The following is a 10,865-nucleotide window of genomic DNA, read 5'->3' as shown; positions in this document are numbered from 1 at the left end:
TCCATCTCTTCATTGGCACCATATTAAATGTGTTTAAAAAGACTACAGGAAACCGAAATATTCTGCATTTAGTTCACGTGTGGCCAAAATATGTCTAGTTTGTAATTTTTGTTCATTGAACTCATTCTGGTTCAAGACTGGATATTGTTCAAAAGCAGTAAAGTACAGTTGTTAAGATACTTACTAGAGACAAGCTATAGAACATTAAAAGCATCTACTGTACTTGTTACAGTGCTGCTTGCTTTGAATTAAATGGGAGGAAATGCACTGAATGAAAAAAGTGAGGCCTCAATCCATGACATAACCTTAAGGGCTGATGTTGGGCTGTAATTCTATGTGCCCTTTTGTCCTTTTACTTTGTGTGTATAGGACTTGTGTATAAAGCAAGCTCAGAGCCTGCACACAAAGAGTCTGCAGGTGGAGGAAGCCGCTAATGAACTGATCAACATGCTGCTGGAGTTTAACCACAATCAAAGGGAGGAGGGTGAAAAGATCGAAGAAGAAAACTGCCCTAAGAGGAAAACAGAAGAAAGTGTCAACAGGGAAGGTATTTACCACTTTATCCAGTAGAAAAACAGTGATGCACAATACGATGATGAGCAAAAAAGCTGCAAGAACAATGAAAGGTCATTACTAATAAGATCAAGACGATAATATCCTTATAATTCTCACAAAGCAACGAAGCAACTACATTGGCATCTGTAGTCCCTTGTGCGCTATTTTTTTTTTTTGAACCTGGATAATTTATGTGAATTCAGAGATTATTTTGGCAATTGCTTCTACAAAATTCAACATTTTCCGCACCTGTTTAATAATGCTAAACAGGGATAAAGTAACAGGAACATTTTTTCAGTCAACATTTTGTCTTGTACAATGTATACTTTATTAATCCTTTAACATTAGTTTGAGCAACTATTTCTACAAATGGTGACGCTGTCCAATGAATGTTGGGGGCATCTTAGAAGCCCATTCCTTTTCTAGAAGCACCTTGCTACCTTCGGCCAGTGTTGGTTTGTCTTCCCCTTTGGTGAGGAGGAAGAAGAAGAAGGACCTGATGCAAGCGATGGAGGTAGAAGCCCAGGAACTGCTGTCATATTTCAACTACCGCAATGTAGATGCTTTGCTCAGACTGACGCGCAACACCTTGGAGATGCTACGCAAGCGAATCCAGACCTCCCCACTTGGCCACTTCATCGGTGGGATTTTGATTTGAGTGCTTCCATATTATAACACAATTTTTTATTACCGAGAGGATTTTATTTTTCTTTACCCGGCTAGCGAGCTGAAAAAAAATGCTACTCTGTTAAGCTGTCATATTGTCTAGCAAGAAACTCAACTGTCTTTTAGGTGAAAACGATTCACCCAGACGTGGGAGGTTTAACAGCCAGCAGGCCATCTTTAAAGTCAATGTGATCCTCTCTATCCCAAACATTGCCATCGTTCCAACTCTGGAGGATGTACAGCAGGCATTGAATAGAGCGGTAGAATATGTGGTCAGTGTTAGCAAAGGAATTGGCCAGTGGAACAAAGAAAGGATATCCAAGGTATGCTTCATTAGGTAGCATTAAAAGTAGCATGCATCTCTCATGAAACAACTGATCAAGTACTCTACAAGTTGATCAACACATGCTCAAAACCATAGTTTTTAATCTTTTGCAGAGAAAAATGAATGAAAGAAGAATAGCAGCTTTGAAGCCAGAAAGTTCTGAAAGTGAATCTGAGGATGGAACAACAACATACCGCAGCCTTGCTGGTATAGAAAAGAAATAATATCATTCATTGCTCTGACCATTAAAAAAAATGTGCCACATTTTGAACTTCATACCTTTTAGACGGCAGCGGGTCGGACATATCAGCGCATGTGAGCCAAGCGATTCCTTTGCAAGCCAGAAACTACTACAAGACTGTTTCTGAAAACAAAGAGATTGTCAAACTGATTTCTGTCCTTGGCACATCAATTGTCTCTAACAGAAAGGTAATGTCATTTTGAAATCAGTGTAACTCGAATGGTAGGTTTGCAATTATACCAAATAAGTTCCAAGAACAGTGGTTCATTGAGGTGGGAGTGACCAGACCATGGATTTTTTTTCGTGATACTGAACCAGTTGTTCAAACTTACATAAACATTTAACAAGTCCTCCATAAAGAGGCTTCACACTTTTTAATGACATTCTTAGCTGAAGTTTACCATCAAACTCGGACATGTCTCATCACTATGATATCTCTTTTTAAAACCTTCGAACTTCCATTTATGGGATATTAATAGGGACAATAAATACTGACATCAATTATATTCTGATTTATACGTTTTATTGTAATGCTTGGTTGTGCAGGAGGTGATGCAAGCATTGGATCGTTTCAGCAGTTACCATCACATTTGGAGAAAGGACCGTGGTGACACCATGCAAAAGTATAAACCTCTATTGGCACATATACTGTATCAATCTATTGGCAATACAACCACTTAACACTTAGAGTGGGGCAAATAAGTATTTAGTCAACCACTAATTGTGCAAGTTCTCCCACTTGAAAATATTAGAGAGGCCTGTAATTGTCAACATGGGTAAACCTCAACCATGAGAGACAGAATGTGGAAAAAAAAAAAACAGAAAATCACATTGTTTGATTTTTAAAGAATTTATTTGCAAGTCATGGTGGAAAATAAGTATTTGGTCAATACCAAAAGTTCATCTCAATACTTTGTTTTGTACTCTTTGTTGGCAATAACGGAGGCCAAACGTTTTCTGTAACTCTTCACAAGCTTTTCACACACTGTTGCTGGTATTTTTGCCCATTCCTCCATGCAGATCTCCTCTAGAGCAATTTTGTTTTGGGTTTGTCGTTGGGCAACACGGACTTTCAACTCCACAGATTTTCTATGATGTTTCCACCCCCATGCTTCACAGTGGGTATAGTGTTCTTCAGATGCAATTCAGTATTCTTTCTCCTCCAAACACGAGAACCTGTGTTCCTACCAAAAAGTTCTATTTTGGTTTCATCGGAGCATAACACATTCTCCCAGTCCTCTTCTGGATCATCCAAATGCTCTTTAGCGAACCGCAGACGGGCCTGGACATGTACTTTTTTCAGCAGGGGGACATGTCTGGCAGTGCAGGATTTGAGTCCTTGGCGGCGCATTGTGTTACTGATAGTAGCCTTTGTTACTGTGGTCCCAGTTCTCCGTAGGTCATTCACTAGGTCCCCCCGCGTGGTTCTGGTATTTTTGCTCACTGTTCTTGTTATCATTTTGACGCCACGGGGTGAGGTCTTGCATGGAGCCCCAGATCGAGGGAGATTATCAGTGGTCTTGTATGTCTTCCATTTTCTAATAATTGCTCCCACAGTTATGTCTTTACACCAAGTGTTTTGCCTGTTGCAGATTCAGTCTTCCCAGCCTGGTGCAGGTCTACAATTTTGTCTCTGGTGTCCTTCGACAGCTCTTTGGTCTTGGCCATAGTGGAGTTTGGAGTGTGACTGACTGAGTTGTGGACAGGTGTCTTTTATACCGATAGTTAAAACAGGTGCCATTAATACAGGTAATTAGTGGAGCCCCGTTCAACCTCGTTAGAAGAAGTTAGACCTCTTTGACAGCCAGAAATCTTGCTTGTTTGTAGGTGACCAAATACTTATTTTCCACTCTAATTTGGAAATAAATTCTTTAAAAATAAAACAATGTAATTTTCTGTTTTTTTTCTCCTTCCACATTCTGTCTCTCATGGTTGAGGTTTACCCATGTTGACAATTACAGGCCTCTCTAAACTTTTCATGGAGGAGAACTTGCACAATTGCTGGTTAACTAAATACTCATTTGCCCCACTGTAGCTTGGCAGGTAAAGTACTTCATAAAAAGAACATTACAGTAATTTACTTTGCCCACTTCAGGTTCCTTCAGGGTCATCCATTGCTGTCAGAGTTTGAGAGCCAGATTCTCTACTATCGAGACATGCAACTGGAAATAAATTCAGAACCTGAGTGCATCACTGTTGGGGCATTGGCTCTATTTACAGGTTAGTTAAACAATCATACTAATTGTATCCCGATTAACTAATAAAATGACAAGTTTTGTTGTGTCTTCTACAAGTGGGTTTGAAGATGTCTCTAACTGCTGAAACCAAGAACTGGATGGTGGATTACGGGCTGTACTGCAACAGGAAATATCGTTCTGAGATGGATCAGATCTTCACTTTCGTTGATGAAGCAGGGAAAAAACTAAATCGCCAGATTAAAGATCTGGATGACATTCGCATTGCCATGGCAGCATTCAAGGAAATCAGAGAAAGCCAAATAGATATTGACTTTCAAGTTGGTCCCATTGAGGTAAAGCTGAAAATCTTGTTAGACAAGGTGGCTTAACTTGACATTGTTGAATTCAGGGTAATCAGTAACAATCAGTGGTAATCAATGGTAACATATTCAGGCATCTTCCAAAAGCAATCACCTTTACATGAAAAGCCAACTCCTCTAACTGTGTCTTGCAGGAGTCTTACGCCATGCTTCACAAGTATGAGCTCTCGGTTGCCAAAGAAGAGGCAGAAAAAGTAGACACACTACGCTATATGTGGGAGAAGTTGCTGCTCCGGAGCACTGAGGTGCAAAATGAACTGATTGCTTTGCAGCCCAAATTTCGAGGTGAACTTTTTACCAACATGCAAGTATTCGTGGAAGACTGTAAACAATTTTACATGGACTATGACAAGGTACAAGGATATACTTTCAAAGTTATATACTGTTTGTATGATAATCATACTCAAAATTGACTTTTCCCCCACTCCTATGACAGGATGGTCCAATGGTGTTGGGGTTAGCACCTCAGGATGCCAGTGATAGACTTATCATGTACCAGGTACGTGAAATAGTTTCCTTATGAATTAGAAATTATAGTCAATGACTATTGATAATGATTGAATTGTCGTTCTGCTTCTTCCCTCCCTTTAGAATCGATTTGATAACCTGTTCAGAAAATACATCACCTACACAGGTGGTGAGGAGCTGTTTGGACTTCCTGTCACTCAGCATCCTCAGCTCTTAGAAATTAAAAAGCAGCTGTCGCTACTGCAAAAGTTGTACGGCCTTTACAACAATGTCATTGAAACTGTTAATGGGTACAATGACATCCTTTGGGCTGACTTGCACATTGAAAAAATCAATAATGATCTACTGGACTTTCAAACAAGGTGAGAAAAGTAATTTGCTGTAGCAATTTCAATGAGACTATCCAACTGATAAATTTTAAAGCTTATAAACTCACCCTATATCATCATAAGTTTCACATTCTAATGAGATGCAATGGATACCATAATTTTAACAAATTGACTAATGTGCCACAACGGTTCACAATGCCTCATCTACCTATTGGATGCCAACACTGGAAGGTCAGTTATCACATAAAGATGACCTGGCATAGCTGAAGTGGCACGGTGTAGGTGGTACACTATTTAGCTGAGGTGTGACCACCAGCAGAGTGGAAAATTCCAGCGCAACAGTCAGAGAGAAAAGAATGATTGTACCATCTTACAGTGGTTTTGTATTAGATCGGGACAATAAAAATTACAGGTGCAAATAATAACTTTGCAACAGAAATGAATAGACAATACAGTACAGCTGTTCTGAAGAAAATCAAATTTGAAAAAACTGCTTCTGGAGAATTATATATTTTTTAATAGTGTACATAAAATAGAAAAATATATAGTATAAATATATGTATATAAATATATATATAATATGAAAATAAAACAATATATGGCGGGAAACACTCAGGTGACTTGAAGTTCCGCTCTGAGACCCCAATTTGGCCGAATTTTAAAATTGTCCTATATGCATGTGTGATACATCATTGGAAAGCTTAAAATTTCAATTTTCCGGGTGAAGAAAAATTTTGAACAGGAGGGCATTTTGAAAAAAAAAAAATTCTAAACAGCAAAACCTTAACTGGAGGCGAGAGCACGCGAGAGCAGAATTAAAGACTCCACGATTTTAGCGAGATATTATTGCGTACTTACCTCTTTTCGATCCAAAAACTCCATGTAGCATGTATCACGGAGTGTCAAGACACAGCTGTGAATGGCCAGAGCTGCATTTGTGGGGAATTTCATGAGTGAGACATGGTAATATAACAAGTGTCGCGATGCAGAAATCGCAGACATCAAGGAGTGGTCGAGATTTTCTTTCTTATATATTTACCCTTTTAAATGTTTTTTTTTTCAGATTTTTGTTGTTGTTTGGATCGAATATTTATCATCTAACATATCGGGGAAAATGCGACACTAACAAAAAAAAAAATAAAAAAATAAATAAAACGATAGTTATGAGGTAGACATCCGTCACTTTTTTACAGACACCATTTTTTTCATTGTAACGTAATTTGTTTAAAAGTTTCAAATATGCGAGTGAATAATTTTTTAAAGTCTTTTTTTTTTTTTTAAACGAAATATTGGACATCGATTAATGATTCTAAGCTAAAAATGACAGACATTTTAAATAATAAATACAATTACTTCTTTTTATGGCTGGGTTGAAACAAAAGCGGTTGCGCGACGTCTGTAAACGGGGGTTTCGAGGGTAAAAGGGACAAATTAGAAATAGTTCTGGGGCTAAATGGGCCATGAATCTGCTATGGCAGTATATAAACATATAGTTCTATCAAACATAACAGTTCTTTTGGCTTAAAATACAGCAGTTTATTTTAAAGAGGGGTGCAACAGCAGAAACTGCTTTTTCAGCCTTGTCTGTTTTTTCCGCCATATATATGTATATACATAGTATATATACAAATATATAAAAATAGTGTTGTTTAAAAGTGTAAGGCTGAATTATTTCAATTTCCCATCAACATTTATCCCTACCTTGTATCTGTGTGGATTATTCACTTAAAAGTTGCTCAGTGGAAACAAAGCCTCATTTTGAAGAATTAGTCTTTATATCTGTTGCCAAACATTTTTGATGAGGTAATGTTTTCTAAAGCCATATGCTCTTATGTGATCACCCACTCGGGGGGAAAAAAAAATCAATAGATGTACTTACAGAGGGACGAAGATGATACTGAAAAAGAAAAAAGTTGATTTTCTCTTTTTATAGGTTCCTTTATTCTCTTAATGAACAGGAGTTGATTACCGTATTTTTCTGACTATAAGTCGCACCAGAGTATAAGTCGAATTTTTGGGTGAAACTTACTTGATAAAATCCAATACATATAACAGATATGTCATCTTGAAAGGTAATTTAAAATAAAAATTAGGGCTGTCAAATGATTAAAATTTTTAATCGAGTTAATTACAGCTTAAAAATTAATTAATCGTAATTAATCGCAATTCAAACCATCTATAAAATATGCCATATTTTTCTGTAAATTATTGTTGGAATGGAAAGATAAGACACAAGACGGATATATACATTCAGCATACGGTACATAAGTGCTGTATTAGTTTATTATAACAATAAATCAACATTAACATTATTAGCATTCTCTTAAAGCGATCCATGGATAGAAAGACTTGTAGTTCTTAAAAGATAAATGTTAGTACAAGTTATAGAAATGTTATATTAAAACCCCCCTTAATGTTTTCGTTTTATTAAAATTTTTAAAATTGTCAATCAAAAATTAAACTAATGTCAAACTAATGTCAACAATTACACCATGCTCACTCCATTGTGCTGAAAGCCATAAAATCAGTTGGACCCAAGCGTCAGCAGAGGGCGCCAAACACCAAAAAACAAGTCACAAGCGGACATTACACTCTGCTGTCATTTTAATCTGTTTGAGCGGGGCATGTGCGTGAATTGCGTCAAATATTTTAACGTGATTAATTAAAAAAAAATTAATTACTGCCCGTTAACGCGATAATTTTGATAGCCCTAATAAAAATACAATAGAGAACAACATGCTAAATAAATGTACAGTATGATAATGTTACATGATGCATGAACAACGTGGCCGGTATGTTAACAAAACATAGCTATTAAGAGTTATTCAGATAACTATAGCATAAAGAACATGCTAACACGTTTACCAAACCATCAGTGTCATTCCAAAACACCAAAATAACATGTGAAAAGATATAATAATGTGTTAATAATTTCACATATAAGTCGCTCCAAAGTAAAGCCCCCCCCCAGCCAAACAATGAAAAAAAACCTGCGACTTATAGTCCGAAAATACGGTACACACAATTCAGGAACAAAAATAAAACAATAATCACCAGAGATAAATACATTTATTAAGAAAAGAATAATTACAAGTCCGCCGGCCAGGATAAACAACCCCGAGAGCCCCGCACAGGTGCTCTCGAAAGATCTGCCCCGAACTCTCAATGCATACACCTTTTGTTATTTCCAATGCGAATAGGCAGACCCCCATGTTTGCCCATGAAGTGGCTCACAAGAAAGTGGAATTATACTAGGCAGCTGTGTTATCTGTTTATGACCTTCAGAGAAGACACTGAGAGCTGTGCAAATTATATGAGAAAGACAAAACAATATAGAATGTACATGTACAATGAACAAACATATGGGAACAAATATCTGCACAGCACACAATATTGGATATTGGTAGAAAATAATATTTTGAGACACACATACAGTAATCTCTCACTACTTCGCGGCTCAAGTTTGGTGCCCCTAGTGCATTGCGGATTGTTAAAAATATTAATCAAAAATTCAAAATTGAGAAGATATTAGTTAGTTGCCTGTGCGCTAGTATACGGCTGAGAGAGCCTGCACAACTCAAAATTCACCTCTCTGATTCGCTGGCCAGGATCTCCCCCGAGAGATTCCTCCTGACTCGGAAATCTCGCAAGCTGATTGGCCGAGATGTTTCACCCAACTTCTCTCCCATACACAGTGAAGGAAGGCCGCATTCATGACCTCATTCATTCATTTTTATTTAATGTTCTAATGATAAAATATGCATTTATAGGGTTCTATATACACATATTGATATTTTGTATACAAAAAAAAGTATATTAAAAATGGGCGGGGGGGGGGGGGTGACACTACTTTGCAGTTTCTTGCTTTACGTGGTCGGTTCTGGTTCCCATTTACCACAATTATTGAGGGATCACTGTATTGTAAATTATGACTTAGTACATTTTTATTTTTAATTATTATTTTTTTTCAAACTCCAGATGTCGAAAGCTACCTAAGGCTCTGAAGGAATGGCAAGCCTTCCTGGAGCTCAAGAAAATTATAGATGAATTCAATGAGTGCTGCCCCCTGTTGGAGCTCATGGCCAACAAAGCCATGATGATGCGGCACTGGAAGAGAATTACCGAGGTCGGTAAAACAATATGTTGAAGTAGCCATATTATACATGCTAAATATTTACCATCTTTCTGGTTATTTGAGCAGGTGACAGGACATACATTTGAAGTTGAGACTGAGACTTTCAAACTACGTAGTATTATGGAGGCTCCTCTACTCAAGTACAAAGAGGAGATTGAGGTAATTTAATGGTTTGGTTCAAGATGATTTTTATATTTGTTATTTATATTTGGTTAACTGAAGACTGAAATAGATCAAGTGGTATGAGTATTGATGTTGTCTGCCCTTATGTTTAAAATATGTGGTACAGAAATGATGTACATTCAATAATGTTGGTTGTATTTTTGTTTGATACAGGATATTTGCATCAGTGCAGTGAAAGAGAGGGACATTGAGCAGAAGCTGAAGCAAGTTATTGTTGAGTGGGACAATAAAACATTTACATTTGCCAACTTTAAAACCCGTGGGGAGCTCTTACTGAGAGGAGACAGCACATCAGAGATCATTGCCAGTATGGAAGACAGCCTAATGGTTTTAGGATCTCTTATGAGCAACAGGTATGGCTCGATCAATAGCCAACAATTTTAGTAGCTACCCTAAGTAAGCAGGACAATATTTCCTCCTGTCCAGGTACAACACACCATTTAAAGCTCAGATACAAAAATGGGTTCTGAATCTGTCCAACACCACAGACATCATAGAAAACTGGATGACTGTCCAGAATCTATGGATCTATCTCGAGGCTGTGTTTGTGGGGGGAGACATCGCCAAACAGCTTCCTAAGGTAATCCAATTGTTTGTTATGGCTCAAGATGTAGTTGAAATTCAATGTTATTAAAATGACACAATGGAACTCATTCCTGACTCTTTTATGTAATTAGCCTTAGAGGCCTACTTGTTAATATATGTATTTGACAAGAGTGCAAGACACCTCATAAACAAAACTGGGTGATTAATTACTACAGTGTCTAAAGCTGATCTTTTCATTGTCCACTAGGAAGCAAAGCGTTTTTCTAATATTGACAAATCATGGGTTAAGATCATGACACGGGCCCACGATATGCCCAATGTGATCCAGTCATGTGTCGGAGATGAGACCATGGGACAGCTACTTCCTCACCTAATGGAACAGCTTGAGATCTGCCAGAAATCTTTGACAGGGTTAGACCCATATTAACAATTCTATACTCAAACAACATTGTTATTTTAATGTATTACATTGTTACATTGGATGCGTTCATAGATATTTGGAAAAGAAACGTCTGCTATTTCCTCGATTCTTCTTCGTCTCCGACCCTGCCCTGCTTGAGATCCTGGGTCAAGCTTCAGACTCCCATACCATCCAAGCCCACCTTCTTAATGTCTTTGATAACATTAAAACTGTCAGATTCCATGACAAGGTGAAATTCTTGTGATTCTTACAACCTAAGACATTACAATATTTACATACAGTGGACCAGGCCTTAAAGCCAATAGCTTAAACTAAAAGGATTCTGCAGCCAAGACAATCCATTTTTCACTAACAAACTTATCTTATGTATTTTTCGATTAGGACAATGAAATTGAAAATATTTTTTCAATCAACTTTGAAGCAATCTGTAAAAAATCTG

At 37.5% G+C, this 10,865-nt stretch overlaps 1 protein-coding gene across 12 annotated transcripts in view; it reads left to right on the top strand.

Moving 5' to 3' along the window:
• Positions 1 to 10,865, top strand: part of dnah5 (dynein, axonemal, heavy chain 5) — a 173,918-nt gene that overhangs the window by 34,211 nt on the left and 128,842 nt on the right. For all 12 annotated transcript variants that reach the window (XM_057835036.1, XM_057835035.1, XM_057835038.1 and 9 more), the window contains 17 exons: positions 370 to 547; positions 963 to 1,196; positions 1,348 to 1,544; positions 1,660 to 1,753; positions 1,833 to 1,975; positions 2,334 to 2,410; positions 3,883 to 4,007; positions 4,082 to 4,317; positions 4,479 to 4,697; positions 4,781 to 4,843; positions 4,936 to 5,174; positions 9,120 to 9,267; positions 9,343 to 9,435; positions 9,613 to 9,812; positions 9,886 to 10,039; positions 10,253 to 10,416; positions 10,499 to 10,655. In XM_057835036.1, coding sequence (XP_057691019.1) covers positions 370 to 547; positions 963 to 1,196; positions 1,348 to 1,544; positions 1,660 to 1,753; positions 1,833 to 1,975; positions 2,334 to 2,410; positions 3,883 to 4,007; positions 4,082 to 4,317; positions 4,479 to 4,697; positions 4,781 to 4,843; positions 4,936 to 5,174; positions 9,120 to 9,267; positions 9,343 to 9,435; positions 9,613 to 9,812; positions 9,886 to 10,039; positions 10,253 to 10,416; positions 10,499 to 10,655 — 2,721 coding nt within the window. The remainder of the gene's footprint in view (positions 1 to 369; positions 548 to 962; positions 1,197 to 1,347; positions 1,545 to 1,659; positions 1,754 to 1,832; positions 1,976 to 2,333; positions 2,411 to 3,882; positions 4,008 to 4,081; positions 4,318 to 4,478; positions 4,698 to 4,780; positions 4,844 to 4,935; positions 5,175 to 9,119; positions 9,268 to 9,342; positions 9,436 to 9,612; positions 9,813 to 9,885; positions 10,040 to 10,252; positions 10,417 to 10,498; positions 10,656 to 10,865) is intronic.

Source organism: Corythoichthys intestinalis, chromosome 4 (assembly GCF_030265065.1).
Source record: "Corythoichthys intestinalis isolate RoL2023-P3 chromosome 4, ASM3026506v1, whole genome shotgun sequence".
NCBI classification, from domain to species: domain Eukaryota; kingdom Metazoa; phylum Chordata; class Actinopteri; order Syngnathiformes; family Syngnathidae; genus Corythoichthys; species Corythoichthys intestinalis.
This window is presented reverse-complemented; position numbering and strand designations above follow the sequence as displayed.